Genomic DNA, 27,597 nt, shown 5'->3' with positions numbered 1-27,597 from the left:
CATTTTACCCATGTTCCTCATTAGCTTCCTGAAAGTAATTAGAATATAATTCCATTTTCACTTTATTCACTATGGCTTAAGGCTTCTTTCCCAACAGTCACTCTTTAACTGCAGAGACAGGTTCATAACAAGTTGCCAAGGAAGCAGATGGCTAATGCTAAGATCCAGGAGGGTTGTGACCAGTTCTGGAAGCCGCAGGCTGTGCTTCGACCTACAATGAGACAGAGAATGGAAGGAATGTCACAATTATGCTCCCCAGGAGCTATTGATACTTGTAAACTATCTGCTGTATACCCCTTCACTCCAGGGATCTCCTTGAGTTGGTTCTAAGTCAGATAGCACCTAACTAGGGGTCAGATTCTGGGTTAGGAAATGGGGTGGGTCAAGCTGTGTAGTTGAGAACTCACCCTGCTGTTCTGGGCTTTCCATCCCCTCATGCTGGGCCCATGCAACTGCGCGTCGCTGCTCAGGACTCAGAAAGGCCATTTGCTCAGGAGTGACAGCCACGGCCTGAGCACTGGTGAGACTAGATAGCTGGGTGGGGCTGAACACCACCTGGGGTTGGAGGCAGGAATCAGTATATCCAGTGTATCCTGTGTTGGGCTCTGCTTCTCTTGTGGTCACTCCACACTCCAATTCGTCAATACTTACAGCAAATTTAGGAGCAGGGATGACAGAAATGGCAAGAGGGGTAAGGCCCTGAATTTGTTCCCGCAGCAGTGCTGAAAGGGCCAGGTCTGGGATCCCAGCTGTTGAAGCAAGTGGGATGGGCATCCAAAAGTTGTCTTAGACTGGCCTCTTCCCTTCTCTTCAAACTTATAGACCTCTTCCAACCATAGGCTTTCCCCAACACATCACCAACCTCTTACCTAAACTCCCAGACTCCCACCTTGAGAATTCCAGAGCAGTCCTCCGTATGTTGGAATGGAAACCAACATCTGACAACAAGCACCAGCAGTGACCCAGCCTCCGTACCTGCTATTGTACCAATTTCAGTGAAGATCTCAGGTCCCCAGTTACTGACTGGGCCAAAACCACCAGGCAGCACAAGGAGTTGGGCCAGAACCTCCAGCTGGTCCTCAGAGCACTGGAAATGCAGGTTGCCCAGGAAGAGAGCTGCTTGGCTGTGGAAGAGTGAGGAGAAGGGAGAAAGATTCAGCTATCATGATCTGGCTTCAGGTGAGGTCCCTTCCCCCATGAGATCACTTCTTTGTGATCCTTCCCTCCCCCAGTGAGCCCACCTTTACCTCAGCATCACCACCCACATCCCTCCCTCCACAGGTGACCTAAATTCCCAACTGTTGATATGCTGTAGTTCCTCTGGTCGCAGTCCACAGAGGGTGTAACCCAGCGCAGTCAGGTGAAGGAAGTCCAAGTGGCTCATGTGCCGGCCACTCTGCCGCAAGAAACTGGAGACCACAACTCGGAGCTGGGGTGGGAGTGGAGGGCACAGGATGAGAGAATTCATGGAGAATTAATGGATGGGGAAGTGATTAGGGAAGTGATAAGTGCCACTAGATTATACTCTTGTATTATTAAGACCTGAAGATACAACAAAATAAACTGAAGAACGGAGTGGATCCAGAGACATGGAAGCATGGAACAGAGTGCAGAATCTTGGAGGGAAGGTGGGGGAGGGTAGGTGGGTGGGAGGTAATGAACCAAAGACCTTGTATGCGTATATGTATAACCCATGGACACAGACAATAGGGTGGTGAAGATCTGGGGTGGGGGGTGGGGGTGGGTTGGAGGGGGTCAATGGGGGAAAAAAGGGAACATATGTAATAATTTCAACAATAAAGATTTTTTAGAAACCAAGATGGCGGCATAGGTAAATACCTGAACTTGCTGCCTCGCACAACCACTTCAAAACTAAAACTAAAAGACAAAATGGATATCATCCAGAACCACAGGAAGGCTGGCTGAGTGGAAATTCTACAACTAGAAGGAAAGAGAACAGCACACTGAGACTCAGAGGAGGTGCGGAAGTAAAGGCAGAGGTACGGAGGCGCACACGGAAAGGGCTGGCAACTGAGTATGCGGCTGTCTTTTTCAAGCAGGAGGGAGACACAAGCTCCCGACTGCTCTGAACTCCAGTTCTGGGTGAGACTCTGGGAACTCAGACTCATATGGGGAGAAACTAGACTGTCTGGCCTTGGGCGGAACTCGAGGGTGGCTTTCTCTCAGAGGTACTTGCAGCTAGTACCGAGGGACACTGAGACCTGGGCCTCTTAGGGCAGGGCTTACGGGAAGCCATTGCTGTTTGCTCCGCCCTGAGACCCTGCCCCACCCAAGCTGTGCGCAGAGGCTTTTGCATATGAATGGCCTGGTCCTTTACACTCTAAAATTACCTAGATAATTTTCTCTCTGCAGGTGAGTCAGAGAGACCCAGAACATCCAAAAGAAGGCCTAAGGTCCCACAGCAGCCTGCATTGCTTCACAGCTGGGTCTCATCGGGCACCTCCAAAACCCAAACAAAGACGAGGAATCTGCAGATCTCTCCTTAGCTCCTGCTGGGTGGCCTCAGGCAGAGGCTAAATTAGCACCTCCTTGGAGACCCAAGAGCCAGTGTACCCAGTGGTCAGAGTGGGACCATCCAGATTACAATTTCTCAGATCCATAAGGGAAACACTCAGGGGGCAGACTCAGTGAGCACCAAAGCCCCACTGAAGCAAGTCTTGCCTCATAAGGGTGTCTCCAGCACAGAAGTTCTCCCAGCGTAGACACAGCTGATCCTCACAGTCAATTGGCCTGGAGGTCAATTCCTCCCAGTGATACCAACAACAATCAAGGCTTAACTACAACAAGACTGTGCACACAGCCCATAAAGGGGTGCACCAAGAGTGTCTACCTCAGGTAACTAGGGAGGCTGAGCCACTGGGCCCTATAGGACACCTAGCACACAAAGCCACTCTATCAACTCAGGGAAGCAGCCAAAATGCAGAGTAAAAGAAAAAGGTCACAAATGAAAGAAATGGAAGAAAGCAAATGACTGGATATAGAGTTCAAAACCACAGTTATAAGGTTTTTCAAGAATTTTCTAGAAAAGGCCAATAAATTTAGCGAGACCCTCGAGGATATGAAAAAGGACCAACTAAAAATTAAGCATACACTGACTGAAATAAAGAATAATATACAGAGATCCAACAGCAGACTAGAGGATCGCAAGAATCAAGTCAAAGATTTGAAATACAAAGAAGCAAAAAACACCCAACCGGAAAGGCAAAAAGAAAAAAGAATCCAAAAATATGAAGATGGTATAAGGAGCCTCTGGGACAACTTCAAGCATACCAACATCAAAATTATGGGGGTGCCAGAAGAAGAGAGAGAGCAAGATATTGAAAACCTATTTGAAGAAATAATGAAAGAAAACTTCCCCCACCTGATGAAGGAAATAGACTTACAGGTCCAGGAAACACAGAGAACCCAAAACAAAAGGAATCCAAAGAGGACCCCACCAAAACACATCATAATTAAAATGCCAAGAGCAAAAGAAAAAGAGGGAATATTAAAAGCAGCAAGAGAAAAACAGTTAGTTATCTACAAGGCAGTACCCATATGATTGTCAGCCGATTTCTCAACAGAAACTATGCAGGCCAGAAGGGAGTGGCAAGAAATTTTCAATGTGATGAATAGCAAGAACCTACAACCAAGATTACTCTACCCAGCAAAGCTATTCAGACTTGAAGGGCAGATAAAGAGCTTCACAGATAAGAAAAAGCTAAAGGAGTTTATCACCACCAAACCAGTATTATATGAAATAGTGAAAGGTATTCTTTAAGAAGAGGAAGAAGAAGAAAAAGGTAAAGATAATAATTATGAAAAACAAATACATATCTATCAACAAGTGAATAAAAAATCTGATGAACAGAATAAACTGGTGAATATAATAGAATCAGAGGGCATAGAAAGGGAGTGGACTGACAATCCTTTGGGGGAAAGGGGTGTGGTGGGTGGTGGGAAGAGACTGGACAAAAATCATACACCTATGGAAAGGACAGTGGGGGCGGGGGTAAGGGCATGGGGTGGGGTGGGGTGGGAACTGGGTGGAGGGGAGCTATGGGGGGGAAAAAGAGGAACAACTGTAATAATCTGAACAATAAAGATTTATTTTAAAAAAAGAAAATATAATAAAAAAAAAGATTTTTTAAAAATCCCATCTAATAAAAGAGTAATATGCAAATTAACCATCACTCTGCTACACCCACAAGCCACACCCACCAGCCAATCAGGAGCAAGTATGCAAATTAACCCAACCAAGATGGCTGCAGCCACGGAGAGAGCAGGAGGGAGGCTTGGGTTTCCTTGGCGATGGAGGAAGCCAAGCTTTCCGCACACCCTGGCCAGCCCAGGTCTCTGCTTAAGGCTACAAAGTTTCAATTATAGAAGATACATAAATCCCAACAGAAATGGCTGCCGCCACAGAGCGAGCAGAAGGCTTGGCTCCACTCCAGGTTACAAAGTTTCAATTATAGAAGATAAATAAATCCCAGATACCAGGGCCTCCCCTTGGGTCACCAGGGGGCATGGCTGGCCTGCAAACCACCACAGGCCCCTCGCCCAGGCTACCCCACACCCCAAGGGAACCCCTACCCTGATCCGGGACACCCTTCAGGGCAAACCAGCTGGCCCCCACCCATGCACCAGGCCTCTATCCTATCTAATAAAAGAGTAATATGCAGATTGACCATCACTCCAACACACAAGATGGCTGCCCCCATGTGGTCAAAGATCCTGCCCCCATGTGGACACAAGATGGCCACCACAAGATGGCCAGCAGGGGAGGGCAGTTGGGAGGGACCAGGCCTGCAAGGGAGGGCAGCTGGGGGCAATCAAGCCTGCAGGGGAGGGCAGTTAGGGGTGACCAGGCCAGCAGAGGAGGGAAGTTGGGGGCAAACAGGCTGGCAGGGGAGTAGTTAGACATCAATCAGACTGGCAGGGGAGTGGTTAGGGGGTGATCAGGCTGGCAGGCAGAAGTGGTTAGGGGCAATCAGGAAGGCAGGCAGGCGAGCAGTTGGGAGCCAGCAGTCCTGGATTGTGAGAGGGTGGGATTGGGCCTAAACAGGCAGTTGGACATCCCTCGAGGGGTCCCAGATTGGAGAGGGTGCAGGCTGGGCTGAGGGACACCACCCCCGGTGCACGAATTTCGTGCACCGGGCCTCTAGTAATAAATAAATAAGACCTGAAGATCCAACAGCCATGGGTAAGGTTGAGGACCCAAAAAAAAGAGAAGGACAGAAAAAGAGGGAAAAGTGGCAGCAGGGAATACTATGTGTCCAGGACCTCAGAGTGAATAAATCACAGAGTTTCCAAGGCTACTAGTATGGAGTATTAAGAAAAGATAGAAAGAATGGCCAGAGTCACAGGAAAAAAGTCTTGGGCTTTAAATAACCTAGAGACCTGGCCTGTGGGATGAATGCTTGGAAGGTGATAGGAAGGAAGGAAGGTGTTACCTGGGCTGAGCTCCAGCCATCTGTTTGCCCCAGGGTGCTCAGCACTCCCCAGTCCACCAGGTTTAGCTCCTGTAGTTCCCGCTCTCCTAGACCTATTAAGAGCCGACCTAGCTGCAGGATTTGCTCAGGACGAAATTCCCGTGGGGGACCCCACAACTATGGAGAAAGAGAGGAACAACGTGAGTGGGAAAAGCACAGGACTAGGAGTCAGAATGCTGGGTCTTAGTCTGGCCTCTGACCTTAGCTGTGTAAGTCAAGACAAATCACATGCCTTCTCTGTGTCTTAGTTTCCTCAACTATAAAATGAAAGGGTTGGAATAAAGATCTTCTGACTAAACTGTTATTGGAAGATTCTAGCATCTCAGTAGGAAAATAGCAGACTCCAGTCCATGAGTTCTAAACTGTTATGTGCACCAGACTCACCAGGGATTCTGTTAAAATGCAGATGACCAGACCCATCCTCAGTGAGTCTAGCATGGGACCCTGGCATCAACATTTCAAACACCTGCTCCCCAGATGACTTTAACACGCACTAAAGTTTGGTAACCACTGCTCTAGTCTCTCTACCCATTGCATTAGCTTTCTTTCCTCAATATTCATCCCCTCTGACTTTCTACTCAAGAGCCAAACCCTCCTTTTTTTTTTTGAGGGGGGGAACAAAACTTAAAAATTTTTTCAATTACAGTTGACATACAATATTATATTAGTTTCATGTGTACAACATAGTGATTAGACATTTATATAACTTACAAAGTGATCACCCGAATAAGTCTGGTATCCATCTGCCACCATACACAGTTATTACAATATTATTGACTATATTACCCATACTCTATATCCCTGTGACTATTTTTATAACTGGCAATTTGTACTTCTTAATCTCTTCAACCTTTTTCACCTGTCTTCGTACTCCTTCCCACACACCCATCTGGGGACCATCAACTTGCTCTCTGCATCTATGAGTTTGTTTGTTTTGTTAGTTTGTTTATTTTGTTTTTTAGATTCCACATATAAGTAAAATCATATGGTATCTGTCTTTCTCTGTCTGACTTATTTTACTTAGCACAATGCCCTTTAGGTCATCCATGTTGTCACAAATAACAAGATTTTATTCTTTTTTATGGCCAAGTAATATTCCATTGCATATATGTACCAAACCCTTTAATTCTTTGATCTCCTATTTCCCAACCTCTCACCCCAGCATCCATTCCCTTCTGTCCTGCACCACACCCAACCAACTTTCCCATGTTTTTTCATCACCAACCCCAAGTGGTCTCCCATCCTTAACCTGTTTTGCCTTGCCCATTGCTGCCCGTAGTTCCTCAGGCCCAAGTCCTGGGTCTCCTGCAAAGAGTGCCAGGCAGTCCTCAAAGTCTGAGAGCTCCATCTCTGCAATCTGAGTTGCAGACCAAGCTGCCGGAAATGTCCCCCGTACATCTGCACAATTTGGCACAGGTTCTAAAGGGGGAAGGTAGGGCCTGCGTCAGTGTAGTATTAAAATATGATACTATTTTATAGAAAGCTACCTATAGATGGAATGACCCCTCCAAACTTTGGTCAATGTGAGCACTATGAGTCAAGGGATTACTATAGTGAGAGATTTATAAGACACATAGGATATTAGAACAAGTGACTGGAGAGAACAATCCACTCATTGTATAGATGAAAGATTGAGGGTGTTGCCTAAGGATTTAATGGCAGATCTAGATTAGAACCCAGGTCCCTAGCCCCACAGGGGCTCCTTCCTATATCCTAAACATTTTCCCAGCAGAGAGCTCCACCACACTTAGCCAAGCCTAGAGCTGAGTCAGCTGTTAACAGGGGTAAGAGAATAGGAGAGGCGGTGTCCTAGGCTAACTTCTGATTGCCCTGACTTCTGATTGCATTGTTGCATACTCTTTCCTGTTCACCCTGCCAGAAGCATGAGTATTTGGGGAGTTTCACCTGGGAGATAGTCTGCAGTGGGGCGTACAACTCCAGCTACCAAAGCTGCTTTCTTGGGAGCAAGCTGTGGCCCCCCACACAGCTGTCCAGCTCTGCTCTGTTCCCAGCTCTGCTGTTTCTCTAGGAGACGCTCCAGGGACTCTGGGCCCAAGGCCTCCTGTGTGAGAAAGTAGAAGGGAGATGGGGATACCTGGGCAGGTCAGGGCCAACAGCTGCAGCTCTAATTCCAAAGTCCTGTCTCTTTTTAACAGTCTCCCCCAAATCTGGGCTTCACAATCTCTGCCCTCAACCTCCTTGGCCTTTACGAACCAGCTCACTAGTCCCTTCTCTGTTCTTACTCCCTCCCTTGTTCCTTCATCTCACCCTAGGGATCAAGGAAATCGCCTTAGTAGACAGAGTGAACACTAGGCGTCCAGCTTGCTCTACTTCATCCTGGCTCCACAACTCTGGTTTCCTGGGGAGGGCGGGGGAGCAAGAAAAAGATCAGGGGCTGGGATGTTGAAGGAACTGTGAGGAAAAGAAAGGGGAAAAGAAGGCATGCAAGGATTGGGGACTCAGGGCTCCAAGGGACCGCACACATATTGATGGGCTGCCACTGATGATGATGGTTGAGAAGCTGGGTTAGAATCTGAAGTTCTCAAATGTCCATACCCAAGAAGAGGCTCCTGTGTCAGCAGCCATCCCAGCTCTGTGGCAAATGGCTCTCCCAGGCAGAAGCTCTGCAGCTGACTGAGGTGGGCCAGCAGGATCTGTAGGGGGATCCGTCGTGTGCTCTCTATCCCCAGGAATCCAACCAAGGGGCCCAATGTCTCCAGCACTTCTCTTGAGACTGTTGTCTCCTTTGGAGCCTGAAGAGGGGGCATTAGGCCTTAGGACAATGCACCTCTGACTCAGAGGACCAGACTCTGATCAAGACACCAAGACCGTGACATTTCCTCCCTCCAACTTCTAACTCAAGACCCTATGATGTTCATTTTCTTAAACAATAAGCCCAGATAAGAGCAGGCAGAAAGACTGGGAGGAGAAATCCAAGGAATTTCTTGGACTCCAAGGGCTGTGGCCAAGAAATATGAAACCAAGAGATAGATCTAGGGCAGCGATTTTCAACAGTTTTCAATCTCATGGCACATATAAACTAATTCTAAAATTCTGCGGCACACCAAAAAATATATTCTATTTTTTGCCAATCTGACAAAAAATAGATATAATGTTGATTCATTCACACCAGATGGCTATTGTTATATTGGCTGTTGTCATATTTTTATTTGACAATCTAAGGGAAAAGAGATCTGTGATTCTGACAAAATAGTCAGCTATTGCATATTTTAAAAAGTTCTTGCAGCACACTGGTTGAAAATCGCTGATCTAGGGTCTAGGGCCTTAAAGATGAGAATCAAGCAGCAAAAGTGTGAGGTTGGGCCTAGAAGACAGAGGGGATTGTCTGAGGGGTAAGAATTGCCCCAGCTCAGCTCTGAGTCTGGTAGGGTGGACTCTTACCAAGTTTTGTAGTGCCCTCTCTGCCAGAGCTGCCCGGTGGAGTGGGGTCAGTGCCAGCAGTTGCTCTGGAGCAGCTCGTACCAGCTCTACCACCAACATAATGGATTCATTGGACAGTCTGTCCATCAACCGGACCCTATAGCAATTTGATAACATGGGCATTGGAACTGAGACAAATTGAGACGGGACCATAGAATGCCACATTTCCCAGACAAAAGGTAACATCAGATCAAACTCTGTGGCCCTGACAGGAACTGATATTAAATAGCCCCAGGTCCAATTCCCATCATAGTGCTTGAAGGGAGAGAACAAAGGGAATGACATATTTCTAGTCTCCCTGGAAAAAAAAAAGACAAATAATCCTACCTTGTATAATTGAATCAAAAGCCAAGAATATTAAGTACCCCTTAGAAAACTTTCCTCATTTTTTTTTGCATTTTTTAAATTTAATAAATCTTTATTGTTTAGATTATTACAATTGTTCCTCTTTTTTCCCCCATAGCTCTCCTCCACCCGGTTCCCACCCCACCCTCTGCCCTTACCATCCCCCCCCCCACTGTCCTCATCCATAGGTGTATGATTTTTGTCCAGTCTCTTCCTGCACCCCCCACACCCCTTTCCCCCCGAGAATTGTCAGTCCACTCCCTTTCTATGCCCCTGATTCTATTATATTCACCAGTTTATTTTGTTCATCAGATTTTTTTATTTACTTGATTTTCAGATTCACTTATTGATAGATATGTATTTGTTGTTCATAATTTTTATCTTTACCTTTTTCTTCTTCTTCCTCTTCTTAAAGAATATCTTTCAGCATTTCATATAATACTGGTTTGGTGGTGATAAACTCCTTTAGCTTTTTCTTATCTGTGAAGCTCTTTATCTGACCTTCAATTCTGAATGATAGCTTTGCTGGGTAGAGTAATCTTGGTTGTAGGTTCTTGCTATTCATCACTTTGAATATTTCTTGCCACTCCTGTCTGGCCTGCATAGTTTCTGTTGAGAAATCCGCTGACAATCATATGGATGCTCCCTTGTAGGTAACTAACTGTTTTTCTCTTGCTGCTTTTAATATTCTCTTTTTTTCTTTTGCTCTGGGCATTTTAATTATGATGTGTTTTGGTGGGGTCCTCTTTGGATTCCTTTTGTTTTGGGTTCTCTGTGCTTCCTGGACTTGTAAGTCCATTTCTTTCACCAGGTAGGGGAAGTTTTCTTTCATTATTTCTTCAAATAGGTTTTCAATATCTTGCTCTCTCTCTTCTTCTGGCACCCCCATAATTTTGATGTTGGTATGCTTGAAGTTGTCCCAGAGGCTCCTTATACTATCTTCATATATATATTTTTTAATCTTCATATTTTTGGATTCTTTTTTCTTTTTGCTTTTCCATTTGAGTGTTTTTTGCTTCTTTGTATTTCAAATCTTTGACTTGATTCTTGCAATCCTCTAGTCCCGTGGTCGGCAAACTGCAGCTTGTGAGCCACATGCAGCTCTTTGGCCCCTTGAGTGTGGCTCTTCCACAAAATACCACAGCCTAGGTGAGTCTATTTTGAAGAAGTGGCATTAGAAGAAGTTTAAGTTTAAAAAATTTGGCTCTCAAAAGAAATTTTAATCGTTGTACTGTTGATATTTGGCTCTGTTGACTAATGAGTTTGCCGACCACTGCTCTAGTCTAATGTTAGATCTCTGTATAAGATTTTTTTTATTTCAGTCAGTGTATGCTTGATTTCTAGTTGGTCCTTTTTCATATCCTCAAGAGTCTCGCTAAATTTATCGGCCTTTTCTAGAAAATTCTTTAAAAACCTTATAACCGTGGTTTTGAACTCTATATCCAGTCATTTGCTTTCCTCCATTTCTTTCATTTGTGATCTCTTTCTTTGTCTCTGCATTTTGGCTGATTCCCTGAGTTGATAGAGTGGCTTTGTGTGCTAGGTGTCCTATAGGGCCCAGTGGCTCAGCCTCCCCAGTTACCAGAGGTGGACACTCTTGGTGCACCCCTTTGTGGGCTGTGTGCACAGTCTTATTATAGTTAAGCCTTGATTGTTGTTGGTATCACTGGGAGGAATGGACCTCCAGGCCAATTGGCTGTGAGGATCAGCTGTGTCTATGCTGGGAGAACTTCTGTGCTGGAGACACCCTTATGACCTTTATGAGACAGGACTTGCAAAAGCCTCTGTGCTCAGCTTGGATGGGGCGGAGTCTCAGGGCGGAGCAGACAGCATTGGTTTCCCGTCAGCCCTGCCCTAATAGGCTCCTGTGTCTCAGTCTCCCGTGGTAATCGCTGCAAGCACCTCTAAGAGAAAGCCACCCTCGAGTTCCGCCAGCTGCCAGACAGTCCAGTTTCTCCCCGAATGAGTCTGGGTCCCCAGAGTCTCACCCGGAACTGGAGTTCAGTGCAGTCAGGAGCTTTTGTCTCTCTCCACTTGAGAAAGCCAGCCATGTACTCAGTTGCCCACCCTCTCCATGCACATGCCTAGGTACCTCTGCCTTCCGCAGGTCCTCTGAGTCTCAGTGTGCTTTTCTCTTTCCTGACAGTCCATTTTCACCCCATATGAATCTGGGTCCCCAGAGCCTCACCCAGAACTGGAGTTCAGCGCAGTTGGGAGCTTTTGTCTCCCTCCTGATTGAGAAAGCCAGCCATGCACTCAGTTGCCAGCCCTCTCTGCACGCGTCTCAGTACCTCTGCCTCCTGCAGCTCCTCTGAATCTCAGTGTGCTTTTCTCTTTCCTTCTAGTTGTAGAATTTCCGCTCAGCCAGCCTTCCTATGGTTCTGGATGATGTTCATTTTGTCTTTTAGTTGTAGTTTTGAAATTGTTGTGCAAGGCAGCAGTTTAGGTGTTTACCTATGCCACCATCTTGGTTTCTCCAAACTTTCCTCATTTTATAAAATTTTTTAAAATAGGTTCACAGAGATCAGCTAGTCTTACTTCCAATTCTTGTTTTCCAGCGCCACCCTTCTTCTACTTGCTGTAATGTGGTCCCCTCTTATTTGTATAGCACTATATAATTTTCAAAGTTCTCTTAGGTACTATCTCATTTGATTCTTATGACAAAACCTGGGGGTAAAACAGGTTTTTGGGGGGTTTTATGTGTTTTTTGGTTAATCCTTACCCGAGGATATTTTTCCATTGATCTTTTAGAGAGAGTGGAAGAGAGAGGGAAAGACAGAGAGAAACATCAATTCAATTGGTTGCTTCCTGCATGCGCCTTGACCAGGGCCTGACCAGGGTGGAGCCTGCAGCCAAGGTACATGCCCTTGACCAGAATCGAACCTGGGACCCTTTGGTCTGCAGGCTGACACTCATCCACTGAGCCAAACTGGCTAGGATTAAAACAGGTATTTTTCACATTCTCTTTCACAAATTAAGAACTTGGATCTTCTGAGTCATGGTTCGGCATCATTAACCTCATCCAGTCCCTAAATTATCTCCAAGAACCAACATATTTAAACAGGTTTGAATGGCATTAAAAAAAGAGAGAGAGAGAAAAAAACTTTTGCCCAGAAATCAGAAGTGACATCGTGTATTCTATCTAAGTTTGCCATTTCTGGAACTAGGCCACCAAGTAGTACAAGAGCCAAAAATCTGTGAAAAGGCCTATAAAAATGAAAGGATGAGATTACCTGCTTTTACCATCATTTCATCCCCAAGAAGACTAATATCAGACTTTTCCTACTCTGGCTTACAGTTCTGATGACATTGGGGTCAGAATCTCTGGGTTGAGAAGAGGCCTCATTTCCTTTCTCATTCAACCCATACTTTAATCTACAATATTCATGCCATGGGGCCATCCAGACCCAGACTTGAATAGCTCCGATGACTCGGAACTCACTAACTAAATTTTCCTTGTATTTCGCAAAAATCTGATTTTCATTCATTGTTTCTAGTCATGCTCAATGAGACCATTCAAAAACATGTCACTCTGTTTTCTATTTGATAGCCCTGTGCTATTTTATTTATTTTTATTTTTATTTTTTTGTTAATCCTCACCCAAGAATATTTTCCATTGATTTTTAGAGAGGGAGGGGTGGGGAGAGAGAGAGAAACATGGATATGAGAGAGACACATTGACTGGTTGCCTCTCACACACACCCTGACCAGGGCTGGGGATCAAACCTGCAACCCAGATACATGCCTTTGACTAGAAATCAAACCCTGGACCTTTTGGTGCACAGGCCAACGCTCTAACCATGGAGCCCCGCCGGCAAGGGATCCCCTGGGGTATTTGAAGGCATCTACCACATTTTTCATAGATTTTCTCTTTATCTACCCCTCTGAACACATTAAGAACACAGAGAGCTCTAAGAGGCTACAATCCTCTGGGGGTAGAATTGGACTGCTGCTTCTCTCCTTTCAGATACTCTGTCTCTATTGATGTGGCCTGGGTTATTCTCAGATGGCTTGGCAGGTCACATCACAGTGTTGCCACCCTGAGCTGTCGCATGCTGGGGCCATGTTCTGGGAACCAGTTGATACTCAAGAGCAACTTTGAATAGAATCTCCTGCTTCTGGCTGTACTTGATTTCAAGGAACCACCAGACAGAAAACCAACACCTCTAGGGCATTTTCTAAGGGCAGAGCTTCTACTCCAGATTGAGTTTTCTAAGGATCCAGAATCTCCAGTTGTAGCACTTACGGTAAGTCCAGGAGCAGCTTGGTGTCTAGTCCACTCAGTTCTGGCCCCAGGGTAGTCAGCTCTGGCTCTGGCATTGCCGTCCTCCGCTGTACCTCCGCCCAGATACAGGCCCTCTGTGGGACAGTGGGGGAAGGAGGGCAGGACAGAGCTGAGCATGGGGTCTGGGTTCTATACTTAGGGTCCCTGCTCCCACTTAATGCCCAAACACCCTTCTCACCAGGCTCCCTCGAACCCCAGTGGGCAGTTGATAGAGCATGTGTACCACTTCAAGGAAGTCTGCCATCGAGTTGATCTGCTGCAGAAACTCACAGGACATGCCCCCTGCCAGGGTTCCCAGAGCCCTGTGGGTGTGTGAGTGCATAGATGTTCATTCAGCACATGCCACAGCCTGTCTGCTCCTTGATATCAACACTCTCAACACAAGTACAGATATTTGCTTATGGTAATTTAGAGTTTGAGAAATGCTTTTCCATACATAGCCTCATTAGCTCCCCACAACGTCACCACTATTCATCAGAGAAGTAAGATGTACGGAGGTCAAATGTTCTTAACATCATTCTACTAGAAATGTGGTCAACTGAGACCAGAGCCATGTCTTTACATTCTGAAGCCACGGTTTTTTACTGCAGTGTAGGTAAGTGATATTTACTTATTCCTGCTTGGCCAGTGGCGGTGAAGTCACTTTGGATTAAACTAATAATAGCAAATACCTACTGGGAGCTTACACTGGACCAGGCACTGTGTTAAGTACCTTATATACCTTATCTCATTTAATCTTCACAACTACCTGTGAGGTAGGTACCATTTTCATTCCCATCCTATAGAAGAAAAAACTGAAGCTTAGAGAGGGTAAGTGACTTTCCCAAAATCACAAATAGGTAGCAGGGCAGAGACCTGAACCTGGGTCTTCTAAATCCCTTAGAACTAGTTGAGATAGGTGTGGCGCTGTGGAAGAGCAGGGAGTAAGTACAGGAGGAGCCAGGAGAAAGCCCCCAGGTTGGGACCGTGCATCATTCATCCCCACTGCATATCACATGGTGACTGGAACATGGTAAGCACTTAAAAATGTTAGTGCTCAACACAAGTCACTCACTGCAGATTCCTGAGGGTCAGGTTGGTGGGCACCTGCATCTTCTTCCAGAGAAACTGTGCCTACAAGAGAAAGAAAGAGGAACCGCTTCCCAGCAGAGATATTGCCCAAAGACCTAAGATGCCTTGGACCCAGTCCTGCCTCTGACCCTGTGGGCCCCACCAGTCACATTATACAGGATTCTAGGAATAAGGCGCCAGATCTAGGGCTGAAGAATAAGTAAAGGAGGTGGACAGATTGAGAGAGGGGAGTTGTGGGATAAGTGGGGAGAATTACCTGTTGCTCAGACCAGGGCAGCTCCCGGTAGTGCCTTCGGTTGGCCAGAAGAGCCGCAGAGTCCAGTTGCAGCAGCTTTAGTGGAAGCAGGGGAAGCAGGCAGTCTGGCCAAGTGGTGGGGATGGGCTGCCAGTGGGGATGGGTGTAGCAGTGTAGTGATAGGTGAGAGGGTCTGGACTCAGCCCTCAGAGAAGAAGGGGAGCCATGGGGGCAGGAAGGGGCCAAGTTTAGAATCAGAGTGGAATGGTATGTGCCACTGGAGCAGTGCGTACCTGAGAGCCCTCACATTGAAGGTGATTGTGGTCAAGTGTTGCAGCTATTTAGGCACCTGATGAACTAAAGTCCCTTAGCCTTTCTGAGGCTTGGTCTCTTTATCAGAAAGTGGAATAGTTGGCCTGGAAGGTTTCTCAGATCCTTCTGGCTTTGCTATTCTAGGACGGTGTGGGTTTACTGTCCTGCATCTGGAACTGGGGAGAGCAGCTAATGTCTTGGTGGATACAGAGCTAACCTGACCTCTGAGGTCCACTGCTTGGGGATTGTGTGAGGCAGCACCAGTCATATGAAATTGCCCTGGGACATGGAGAGGAGCTTAGTCGGGAGATCCCACACATACCTGACCAGGGATACACACAGCTGCACCGGCACCTGTTGTACCCGTATTTTTAACTCCATCTTTCACCTGCATGAGAAGTATGTGTGTATATTACTGGGTGTTTGTAAGGAAGTGGGGAGGTATGGGAGGCCTTCCCTGGCCACAGGGAAGATGACCTCCTCCAAACCAGAGCCCCCAGCCCCGATTGTCTCATCTTCCATGCTATTCTCATACCCGAAAGGTCTGCAGCAGTGCTGCGGTCTGGCAGGCTGAGAGGCGTGACAGTTCGGGGGCCAGGCAGGAACAGGCCCCGACCAGAACTCTCATAGGGATGGCCTGCAGTGTCTGGGAGCTGAGGCCTGGCAACAGAGGATGCAAGGAGCAGAGCTCCTCCAAGGACAGCTGGGGAGCAAGAGAGACAAGAGGCCTGAAGAAGAGGGGCAGGGTGGTGGAGAAGCCAACAATCAGAGTGCAGCCAGGCAGCAGGTATGAGGGGAGCTGAGAGGGAGGAAGAGGCAGATGTGGGATCCAGGAAAGGGGGCACAGAGACCTTTCAAGGATGTTGAAAAGTTGCTGCTACTTACTTCGTGCCTAGGAAGGAGCCGTCCAAGCAGCAGGACAGCCTAAGGTGGGATGAGACAAGAAACAACAGTTCTCAGGTTCTGGTAGCCAGGTCCTAAGCAAGATCTGCCCTCCAAAACTTCCAGCTTTCTATCTACCACCCCCAGTAACCAGCCTGGCTCCTGGCTGTTTCTTAATCTGAAGAATGGGGATGAGGGAGTCCTCCTTGGAACAGAGGAATAGGAAGCTTCAGGGAGGCTGACAGTATTCCTGCATGAAATTCTCTTGACTGGCATTCCAGAGGGTAGAAGATGGATGCTGGGGAGTGAGATAGGCCCACCTGGGCAGGTGTGACACTGGTTCCCTGCAGGACAGGAAGCATGGCTCTAAGCTGGGGCTCAGACAGCTCCTGCAGGAAGCGGAGGCCCAGCTGAGGAAAGAGAGGAGCCCATACTCGCAGCTCCCGGGGGCTCATCACAGCTCCTCCAGATGAGCGCAACACCCCCAGAAGTTCATATGCCACCTGTAACCAAAGAAGGTTTGGGACTGAAGAGAAAAGACAGGTGAACCTTAAACCTCTCTAATCCTACATCTGATTGCTCAGGGCCTAGTATAGGGCTTGGAACCAAGGATGGGACAGGAACAGATTGGATTCAAGATGTCAAAGGATATGTTTGGAGTGGCATAGGCCAGATGTGGTAAGGTCAAGAGGCGGTGGTAACGGATAAGAATAATATAAGGAACAGAGGTGGTAGAGGTTGCGGGGGAGGGCTGGCACCACTGTGTTCAAGCTTGGTTGAGATGATTGCGTAAGTCCTCTACAGAGACCCAGGGAAATCCTAGAGACTGGTAGGCCTGTGCCAAGGGGCTCACCCGTCCTTGTGGGCTGAGGGTCCCATTGGCCGCACATTCCAGCAGCCCCCGTTCTACCGGTCCCATCGGATCATTCAAGGGTACTAGGCTCTGCAGCTCCTCAGGGGTCAGGAAACAGGCGAGAGGCCCCAGCCTGAGGAGGACATGAAGCTGGTCTTCATTTGATCACTGAGGCTGATACTAAGGCAGGGACCAGGTGGGCACATGGAGTAGGCACTCTGACCACGAAACGCCATAAAACTAGGAGAGTACCATAGATAGGCCTCTCCTGGATCCCTACACTGCCTGGGGCCCCTGCCTGCTCTCTTGACCCTTCCTACCTAGGACTCTAACCCATCATGACAGCTGTACCTGCCTCTCTCCACTCTGGCCTTGATCACTGATCCCACAACCACTCACCTGCGCACTTGCTCCTCTCCATCCTGGACACTCTGGTTCACCAGGCTACGTAGCACATGCCGGGCATGTCCTGGTCCAAGACCTGCTGCTGGCCAGCTATCCTCCAGGGCCTGAATCTGAGATGGGGAGGGTCAGCTTGTGTTGGGGTCACTATGGGACAGTTACAGGGAGATTGCTCACTAGGAGCTCACTTCTGACTCCAGTCCCACCTAGTAGACGATGGACTAGTCAAGTAAAGATGATTCTCATACCTGGTGAGGGCTGAGCTGCAGAAAGTTCTCTAGAGGAAGGTGGGGGAGCAGAGGCAACACTGCCCACAGCAGCTCCTGGGGCCAGGCAGGCACTTCACCGAACAGTTCAGGGGCCAGCAGTCGCCTTGCCAGAGCCTCTTTCTGTTCAGGCCTCATTTCTGGGCTGTAATCCCGGATGGCAGCCAGGCTGGGGAAAGTAGTGAGTTTTAACCCTCAGCCCTGTTTCAAATTGTCTCCTGTTCTCTGAAGTCCACTGCCAATGACAGGAAGGAAACTCCCTAGTTTTAATAGAGAGGAGCTCTAGAAGGAGCTGCTCGAAGCACGTAGGGTTGGCCTGACCCTGACAGGATCAAAAAGACTGATATGAGGTCCTTACACGCTGTCGTTGGCCAACAGGGATGGTGGGAAACGCATCAGGTCAGAGACAGCCAAGAAGGGGATGAGTGGTGACAGATCAATGAAGAGCTGGGAGGTGAGGCGGGGGTACCGCTGGAGGAGCAAAGCTGTTAGGCGACCAAGGGCCTGCTCCTCAGATGGTGGTACCTGTGGGGGCACAGGAACGGATACTAGTTCTGAAAATGCTCAGTATCTTTGCTATCTCCTCTCCTAAGTTCCTCTTTCCACTGGAGCAAGCCCTCTGCACACCAGGTTCCAGGTGCTCTTGATTTATAGATCCCCCCGCCCGCCCTCCCCCCGTTTCCCTGCCCCTCTATGCCCACCTGCAGCTGGGACCAGGAACGGTGCATGAGTGTCAGGAAGCCCTGAGCAGCCTCCCTCTCTGCTGAAAGCACCAGGTGCTGGAGATTTTCTGGGGGCATGTGCAGGTATGCCTGGGAATAGGAAGTCATGGTGAGTATGGCCTCACTAGGCAGGGACCTCAGGTCACAGCTGTCACTCAGTCCACCCAAGAGCCCCTCCATATGTTACCTGCACTAGAATCTGCAGGGCCCACACACTCTTCTCTCTCTGGAGCAGATCCCACAGCACAGGCTGGTGGGGAGACAGACAAGATGCCAAGAGAGCTGTCTTCTCTGTCCCTCCTGCAGCTTCCTCAGGCAGTCCAACTCCACTTGCTAGGATGCTTGTTCTTCATCTGAAGCCAGTATGTGTGTCTCCTCAGATATTTAACTCCTTTAGGTCAGGGACCATGTCTCTAACATCTCCTATGTCCTCTTCGGAGCCAGGTCTATAGTTGGCTCGATAAATACTTGTAGATCTAAACCAAATTACTAGGAGTCTATCTAATCCCACTTCATGGTCCTAGTGCTTGAGAAAAATGGGCCCTAACATGGAGTAAGAAATCTTTATATACCCTATAGACCCTAGCAAAGTGCCTTACACATGACAGGCACTCAATGAATTATGGCATGGAAGACCCTTCACTCTACAGAGAAGAAATTGAAGCCCAAAAAAGCTAAATTAAGTTACTTGCCAAAGACCACACTAATTTGTGGCATAGTTAAACTTAGAACCCAAGTCTTCTAATTCATACTTCCCCTGAATTTTTCTTATTTCTGCCTTACCTTCCTATTTTTTGCCAACCTCCAAGCCTCACTCTCTAGGGACAGAACTGAAGCTTTCTAACTTGATCCCTTTCCTTTCTGGAGCAGAAAGAGGGAGCGTCAAAGAATCAGAAAGAAAATGAGATAACAGTTATTCTATGTTTCTATATCATGCACTGTGCTAAGCCCACAGCATGCATTATTTCATGTAACCCTTACATCCACCCTAAAAGAGTAGCACCATTATTCTCCCCCATTTATAGACGAGAAAAATATTGCTCTGAGAGGTTAAATAACTTGTCCAAGATGACCATAGAACTAAGAGGTGCACCCAGGACTGTCGGGCTCCAGAGCTGCATGCTTACTGCTGCCTCTCAGTATTAGAGAATTCCCTAGGAGGCTCTACCCTCTGTTCCAGGGCCTTTCCCCTCGGCAGATCACTCACGCTGAAACAGGCCAGCAGCTCCATCTTGCTTATTTCAGAGCTCGAGCTGTCAGTGAGTTCAAAGCCTGGTGAAGTGGGCTGTTCCTCCTGTTCCAGGTATTCCCCAACTGTCTTCAGCACACTGCGCCGGCCCTCTGGGCGGAAGGCATCCCAGAAGGAGCAGTTGTCTGGGAGACTGGAGAGCAGCAGGGCCTGACCCAGCATCCCCTGGGCTTCAGTCCCTCCGGCCCCTGGACCCAGTAGGAAAGTCAGCAGGCGTAGAAGATAATGTAGACGTGTAGGGTGGGCAAGGGCCGGCACAGAGGACTGACAGCGTGGCAATTGGGAGAGCATGCCAAGCAGGAAGGGACCCGGGGCCAGGCAGAGGGGGGATGGTCCCAGTGGTGGCAGAGAGGGTAGAAGAGGGCCCAGTAGCCCATCTAGGAAGCAAGTGTCATTACCCCCACGACTTATTCTGCACTGGCCTGCTAGCCAGGGCCAGTAGGGCACCAGGGCCTCATACATGGTATCATTGAAACATACCATCATCAAGAAACTACCCCCATCTGGGCAGCGTTCCCCACAGGGTCCAACGTGGCAGGGTGGGAAAGCAGTTACATCTGGGGTAGGGCCCTGGCATACATGCTGAACCCAAGCTTGATTACTGGGGGGCACAGCCTGCAGACTGGCCTTCCTACACAGCCGCTCAGCCCACAGAGTCTCATTCTCCAAGAAGCAGCCCCAGAAGATCTCTGGGGTGAGGGGAACAGGAGGCAGGCCTTCAGGGCAGCTGGTGGGGGGTGGGAGCAGACCAGCACAGAGCGGCTTTACCAGGCGGCGGTTGGGGCCAGACAGGGCTGAAAAGGAAAGGTTGGTGCAGATTGCTTCCAGGAACTGATCAGGAAACTGGTCATGGCAGGCCTGCAGCCAGCCTTGGGCACCTGGTGCCCAAGAAAGTGCATACCACACAGCTGTCTGGCAGATGGCAGTGATGCTGGGAGGGGGCTGCGGGGTGGCAGGCCTGGCGAGCTGGCAGAGCAAGTGGATGGAGAAGTTGGAAATGGTGTAGGGTGCTGCTGAGCCTGAGTGGTTCTCACAGAGGGCTTCCACAGAGATGGCGCGCCGTTGGCGAGGGCTGATGTGGGCAGAGGGCTGGGAAGCCCTGGGCAGAGGCACACCCGTTCTCAGGCATTGGAGGAGGGCAGGGGGTGGGGGTGGTGATCCAGACAGAAAGCCCAGCGCCTGGGCATCCCAGGAAAGGTTGTGCCGGACGCCCCTGGATGAAGAGGGAGGAGCAGGCAGGATCTGGTCAGTTTACATTCCTCCAGCTGAAGAGTCTGACTGTGACCAGAGCCTGCAGTGAGGTTCCTGGGAGTATAGGTGTTACTGGTTTAAATGCTGGGATTTGGGAAAAAGGAGAGAGGTCTGTCTTGCTAAGACAAAATCACCTAGGAACATAGCCCAGTTGGAGTCCATCTGTCTTTCTGGCCCTCTCTTCCTCCTTTTTTATATGCTTTTATATAGCTTAAACACAACCCTCGGTTGGCCTCAATCAGGAAGTCTGCCCACCAACTGAACATGTCTAATTGTGCTCTGGCACTGTTGTACTAAAATAGTAAGGGGTGGAGAAATCTGGTCTTGTCCTTTTTTTTCCATGTCCCATCTTCATTAACTGACATTCATTAAGCCCTATGTGCCAGGAACCATTCTATGTGGCTTACACTTACAGTGTCAACTCATTTAACCCCTTGCAACAACTCTGCGGCAGCTAATATTACCCATATTTTACCATTGGGGAAACTGAGGTATAGAATGGGAATGTGACCTAGAGCTGCGACACCAACACAGTCACATTCCAAAACCACCAAACCACACTCCTCCCATCAGTTTCCTCTCTGCTCTGGAAGCTGACCAATTCCAGGCCCAATCCCCACAACTTCTCTCCTGTTACTTACCACAAGAGCAGCTGCTGTAGGTTGCCTAGGAGGGAAAGAGTAAGAAAGAGGACTACCCCAATCTCATCCCTTCTTGCCCTGCCATAGCCCAGCCCCGGCTCCAGCAGCACTCACCTCCCTGGCACTGCCCATTGGCATCAGGCTCTGGCTGCCCCAGAATGGAAAAGACCTCATCCTGCAGGGAGTCAGTGACACGGAGCAGCCCCTCCTGGAAGGCAGCATAGAGGGGGGCCCCCACTGTGCGCAGCAGACCTCCCCAAAGAGCCTCTTCAGAGCCCAGCTCCCCAACTGGGGTGAGCAAACTCAACAGACCCTGTAAAAAGTGGGGGCCTGGCTCTCTCCCATCAAGGCCTGTGGCATTGGTGGGGTCCATACTGGGCTGCACCTGCACCAGGGCCTGCCAGCGTGTGCCCTCCAACAACAGCAGTAGAGAAGGCAACCAGTCAGCCACCAGGACACAGTCAGAGGGCCCATCGCGGGTGCATGGGGGTCGGGTAGGGGTAGGAGGTCCCCCAGGAACTACAGCTCCCAAAAGCACCTCTGCAAGTCCACCCAGTACGCCTGCCTGGTGCCCCAGGAAGTCCCGGGGGGTCTGCTCCTGTCCCAGCAGTGCTAGCACATCCCCTAGCAGCCCTAGCATTGGCTCCCAGTCTGGGCTGCCTCTCAGTGTCACTAGGAAATCATGGAGCCTGAGGGCAGGGGGCTGGGGAGGTGGGGGCTCTCCCACCGGTCCCTCCCCCATTCTCCCAGGTTCAAAAGAAGAGGAAATGTTGGCCAGGAATGCAGAGAACCGTGAGCGGCTGAGGTTCCTCTGGGGGGCCTGGTCCAAAGTGGAGAACAAGGACTTCAGGAGGGAGAGACCATGGTCCTGGGACTTAGGCCCAGTAGGGGCCAGAGTCACTGTAAGGAGAGAAATTGGAGGTCACTAAAGGGTAAGAGCCTAGAACCGAGACTCAGTCCTGCCCTGGACCCCAATCCCAGCCTGGATCTAAAGATGAGGTGAAGGAGACAGGGAACTGGGTCTTTTTCATCAGCCTACATTAAGTCTTGGACTCCTTTCTTAACTCATTTTTCCCCTTAGCTCCAGTCCTTGCCCCTTTTCCTTGCCCCTTTCTTTATCTTTTACCTAACCAGTTAATCTCCACATTTTTAAGTCTTTTTCCAACAACCATCCCTTTCACCCCCAGCACTGCTCACTATTTCTCTCACCTGTACAGGACAGCATCAGCAGCAGTAGCAGCAGGGGCCAGGGGCTCAGAGCCATGTTTCCAGGTGAGCACTGGTACTAGAAGTGAATTCTGGTTATTCTCACCTTGTGTGGGATAGCCAGGTAAGGGCAGGGCACTGCAGGCAGCCTGAGTCTCCACTGACACTGTAGTGTGGTCTTTCAGGAAACAATATCTGTAACTTGACAGCAGGTTTGTCACCTGAGCCACTGAATACCTGATCCTTTGGCTTTAGAGAAAGGTGTGCTTCTGTGAGAGAGACGAATGATAGGGGATCCCAGAGGGCCCTTGGAGGAACCCTAGGGGATAGCTTCAGTTAGGAGCCAGGATACAAATAGGAATAGATAGACATAGAGATGGAGAACTGGAGACCCAAGGTATAAAATGGGGGCTCTTCTGGAAAATATAGGAAAATAAAGGGGGCTCAAAAAGAGTTAAAAAGCAAGTAAGATCTGAGGGAATTGAGGAAGAAAGAGGGCCTGGGAGAAAGGAACTTGGAAGCCAGGTGTAAACAGAGAAGAGGAATGAAGACAAAGTTCTGGTCCAAGGATGGAGCATTCAGGAAGAGGATATCTGCTTTTGATTCAGTACCCAGAACCACAAAATGCTAAGAGCTGGGTGGAACTTCAGAAAGCACATAGACTAAACCTCTCATCTTATGGATAAGAAAATAGACCCAGTCAGTTGTTTGCCACTTGCTCATTAAGCCATTCAGATGTTTGGGGCTGCCCTTTGGCTCTCTTACTGTGACCTAAGTAAAAGCCCTATAGAAAAGTCTGGGGGGCATAAAGAAAAAAAAAGTCTGGGCTGAGAAAAGAGATAAACCAGATTAAACCTCTATGCAAGGGGCTACTCCTCCCCCCCCCCCCCCGACCCCTGTGGAGAGGAGAGAGAGAGAGAGACGAGGGGGGGTTCAGAGATCAGAGATCTCATTCAAAATAATTTGGTCTGGTCTGGTGTGTCAGGGTGAGAAGTCTCTTCTGTCCCCCATTTATATATCCTCAAAGGTCTTTACCTGATACCAGCTTTCAACAGTAATTCAACACTGAGGCTCTTCTCAAACCATTATTCTGTCCCTTTCCTTAGAACCCTCCTCTATTCTATTCCCCAAACCCACACCTTCAAATCCATTATTAATGCATCTCTGCTCTAGATGGTTTACTTAGGAGCATAGACTTTTAGAGCTGGAAGGGACCTGAGGAATCCTCCAGTAAAAACGTCTCATTTTATAAATGAGGAAATTAATGCCCAAAGAAATAAAATGAGTTGGTCCAGGCCACAAAAGGAGTTGAGGGCAGTGCTGGGATTTTCCAAGGTGAGCCAAAAGTTGGGACCAGTGAAATGACCTGCATCACTTTACCAATATTTTCCTTTTCCCACATATAGTCTGAAAAGTATAGGGGATAATCAGAGAGAATATTGCATGGGTTTCCAACAGCTCTCTAGTTCCTGGTTCCAGCCCATCTTGCAATCCACCTGAATTTCTGCACTTGTTCTGGAAAAATTCTCTTATAATAAATTATCCTTTTTCCCCCCTAATACACTAGCCAAAAAAACAAGATGGCATAGATTAAATCCTAGACCCAATATTGACTAGCTGTGTATCTTGGGAAGTTTCAGATCCTCTCAGTGTCACAGTGTTCTTTTCCATAAAAAGGAGAAATACTCATATAGAGTTGTGATAATTAAGTAATGCATTTAAAGTACTTAGCACAGTGACTGGCATTCATTCACCCCATCATGTGCCAGGCACTGATACAGAATAAGCATGCACTAAATGTTACTACTATTATTATTAAAGTAGCTCAATATGAATTCTTTTATTTGAAGTTAAAGAGTCCCAATTAATAAAGAAATTGTTACCAAGTAGTGTCTTGAGTGAAAAACCATTAAAACAGGTATGGAACTAGCTGAGTCAAGCAGAGAGAGGAACAATGAGACTCCCTTAAGCCAGGATGGGAAATTCTTTTTTTTTTTTTTTTTTTTTAATATATTTTATTGATATTTCACAGAGAGGAAGGGAGAGGGATAGAGAGCTAGAAACATCGATGAGAGAGAAACATCGATCAGCTGCCTCCTGCACACCTCCCACTGAGGATGTGCCCGCAACCAAGGTACATGCCCTTGACCGGAATCGAACCCGGGACCTTTCAGTCCGCAGGCCGACACTCTATCCACTGAGCCAAACCGGTTTCAGCCAGGATGGGAAATTCTTGGTAGTTCACATGATGATGTAGTAAGTAGTTGGCTAAGCAATCCTGTTGTCTGCCAAGGATTGAGACTATGTGCCAACTGAGGGTGAAGTGCTTCGGTGTATAGCAAATATATCAGGCTATCTATACTAATAAAAGGGTAATATGCAAATTGGTCACGACGCCCTCACAGTAACAACCGAACAGCAGGCTGCGTGGGGCGACCAGGCCGGCAGGGGGGTTAGCAAGGGACGACCAAACAACTGACCAGCTGGCTGCGTGGGGCAACCAGGCCGGCAGGGGGTGGGGCAGTGAAGGGTGACCAGGCTGGCAGAGGGGGGGCAGTGAGGGGAACCAGGCCAGCAGGAGGGGTAGTTGGGGGCAACCAGGCTGGCGGGGGGGGGGGCAGTTAGGGGCAATCAGGCAGGCAGGCAGGTGAGCAGTTAGGAGCCAGTGGTTCCAGATTATGAGAGGGATGTCCAACTGCTGTTTTCGGCCTGATCCCTGGGATTGAGCCGAAACCAGCAGTCAGACATCCCCCAAGGGGTCCTGGATTGGAGAGGGTGCAGGCTGGGCTGAGGGACCCCTCTCCCCCCCCACCCCCATGCACGAATTTCATGCACTGGGCCTCTAGTTACAAATAAAGTTCCTAAGGACAGACAACTGCATATTTTCCCCTGGAGTTTCTATGAGAGGTCTGGGCGAAAAATGGAATTGTAAGGCATTAGTGTACAAAACCATAACAATTGAAACCACAAAATTGGGTGAAACTAGTTAAAGTTTGTAGAGTATTAAGCAAAAAATTGGCTGAGGACCATACATTTAAAGTTTGGGAAGATGGCAAGCAAAAAGGTGGAAGGGAAGCAATCCAATGGAACACTTGAAGAGAGTGGTGTCATGAAGCCAAAGAAGAACATTTCAATAAAAGTGTTATGGTCAAAATGAGCTGTGGTGGTTTTGAATTTTGTCAGTTTAGCTAAACTGGAACAAATTTCCCAGAATTCCTTTCCCTGTTTAGTTCCATGTTATGATTCATCAACAAGAGAAACATGTGAGATTTGAGAGGAGGAAGTAAAGCAGCAAAGACCTCTAGTTAGAGGTGTTGAGGGATAGACACAGACATGGAGGGGAGGAGGTCCAGTTTGTCCTTACTGAAAGAGGATGAAAAATAGGCATATAGGTCAGTCAGATAAGTGTTCTTATTTGGTCCTATAAAGGCTTTTGTAAGATCATAGCTACTCAGAGGAATCTAGCTAGTCTTCAATAGTGAAACGTAAGTATCATCTTACACTAGACTGGACTATAAGCTCTCAAGCAGAGACTACACCCTATTGTACCCCAAGTGCCTAACACAGTTACTGGCACATGGTATTAAACAAAGGATTTGTTAAATAAATTAATTAATTCTAGCCCTGGTCAGGTAGCTCAATTGGTTAGAGTGTCATCCCAATATGCCAAGGATTTGGGTTTGATCCCCAGTTGGGGCACTAATAAATGCATAATTAAGTGCAATAACAAAATGATGGTTTCTCTCTCTCTCTCTCTCTCCCTCTCTCTCTCTCTCCCTCTCTCTTTCTCTCTCCATCCCTCCCTCCCTTTCAAATCAACAAAAAATTAAAATTAAAAATTAATTCTACTACACACATTCCTGGCCCATATTATAAGGACTAAGAACTGTTCGATGGTGATGAACTTCCTGCTTCCACTTAAAGATTTTATTTTATCTTAATTTTTTAAATGTTTTTTCTTATTTTTTAAAATATATTTTTTATTGTTGATAATATTACAGATATCTCCCATTTATTCCCCCCTTGCCCCCCTCCTCCCAGCCTCTACCCACTCCCCAGGTCTTTACCACCCTATTGCCCATGTCCATAAGCTATGCATATCCTCTATAATAAAAGGCCAATATGCAAATTGACTGAACGGCAGAACAACCGGTCACTATGAAGCGCATTGACTACCAGGGGGCAGATGCTCAATGCAGAAACTGCCCCCTGGTGGTCAGTACACCTCCACAGGGGAGCAACGCTCAGCCAGAAGCCCTGAGCTGGGCTCCCAGCTGGCAAGCACAGTGGCAGTGGCAGGAGTCCGTGGCAGTGCTAAAGATGTCTGACTGACAGCTTAGGCCCACTCCCAGCTGTCAGTTGGACATCCCCCTAGGGCTCCTGGACTGCAAGAGGGCACAGGTCAGGCTAAGGGAACCCCCCTGAAAGTGCATGAATTTTGTGCACCGGGCCTCTAATAAGTATATAAGTTCTTTGGTTTATCTCTTGTTCCCCCAAACCCACATCAAAGTATGTCAATCTGCTCCATGCCTCCCTGCTTTGGGTCTTTTTTTTTTTTTTTTAATGTTCACTTCAGAGAAGGGACAGTTCTTTACAAAAGAATTTCAATTAATAAATGAGGGAGGTATGAGTGAAATAGAACACCACAGTAGTCATTACTACAAACAAGATCCACCAATGAATGCTAAAATTAGTGGAGGAATTGTAAGGAGAAACAAGATATTTGCATAATCTCACAGTGTCTCCTCCCAAGTATATATTAATTATAAAGGAAAAAATAATGAACTTCACAGCGGAAAACCTGATTGACATCACCTTAACTAAGGGATCAAGGTTAACACCACTAGTTATAAGATGTATCACTATTATATACCACCTGATAGGATATGCTGAGAGGACGCTTCACCTAATGGTATTCTTCTAAAAATTCATGATTGCAACCCT

General features: G+C 47.9%; 1 protein-coding gene across 1 annotated transcript; it reads right to left on the bottom strand.

Annotated features, from left to right (window-relative positions):
- Positions 1 to 122: 122 nt before the first annotated feature.
- STRC (stereocilin) lies at positions 123 to 22,711 on the bottom strand (the record flags this gene model as incomplete). Its single annotated transcript, XM_080668090.1, has 29 exons — positions 123 to 211; positions 408 to 555; positions 652 to 749; positions 976 to 1,124; positions 1,287 to 1,429; positions 5,454 to 5,609; positions 6,742 to 6,911; positions 7,398 to 7,554; positions 7,761 to 7,851; positions 8,049 to 8,245; positions 8,895 to 9,030; positions 13,525 to 13,637; positions 13,742 to 13,865; positions 14,618 to 14,676; positions 14,891 to 15,016; positions 15,504 to 15,569; positions 15,717 to 15,884; positions 16,067 to 16,105; positions 16,384 to 16,566; positions 16,917 to 17,049; positions 17,316 to 17,431; positions 17,567 to 17,753; positions 17,943 to 18,109; positions 18,286 to 18,396; positions 18,494 to 18,556; positions 19,514 to 20,768; positions 21,448 to 21,472; positions 21,562 to 22,347; positions 22,657 to 22,711. 29 exons carry the CDS (start codon positions 22,709 to 22,711, stop codon positions 123 to 125), a joined length of 5,310 nt encoding a protein of 1,769 aa, XP_080524216.1.
- Between the last annotated feature and the right edge of the window lie 4,886 nt (positions 22,712 to 27,597).

The sequence above is a fragment of the Plecotus auritus genome (genome assembly GCF_963455305.1).
Source record: "Plecotus auritus genome assembly, chromosome: 1".
NCBI lineage: Eukaryota > Metazoa > Chordata > Mammalia > Chiroptera > Vespertilionidae > Plecotus > Plecotus auritus.
Note: the sequence above shows the minus strand (reverse complement) of the source record. Positions and strands in the feature narration are given on the sequence as shown.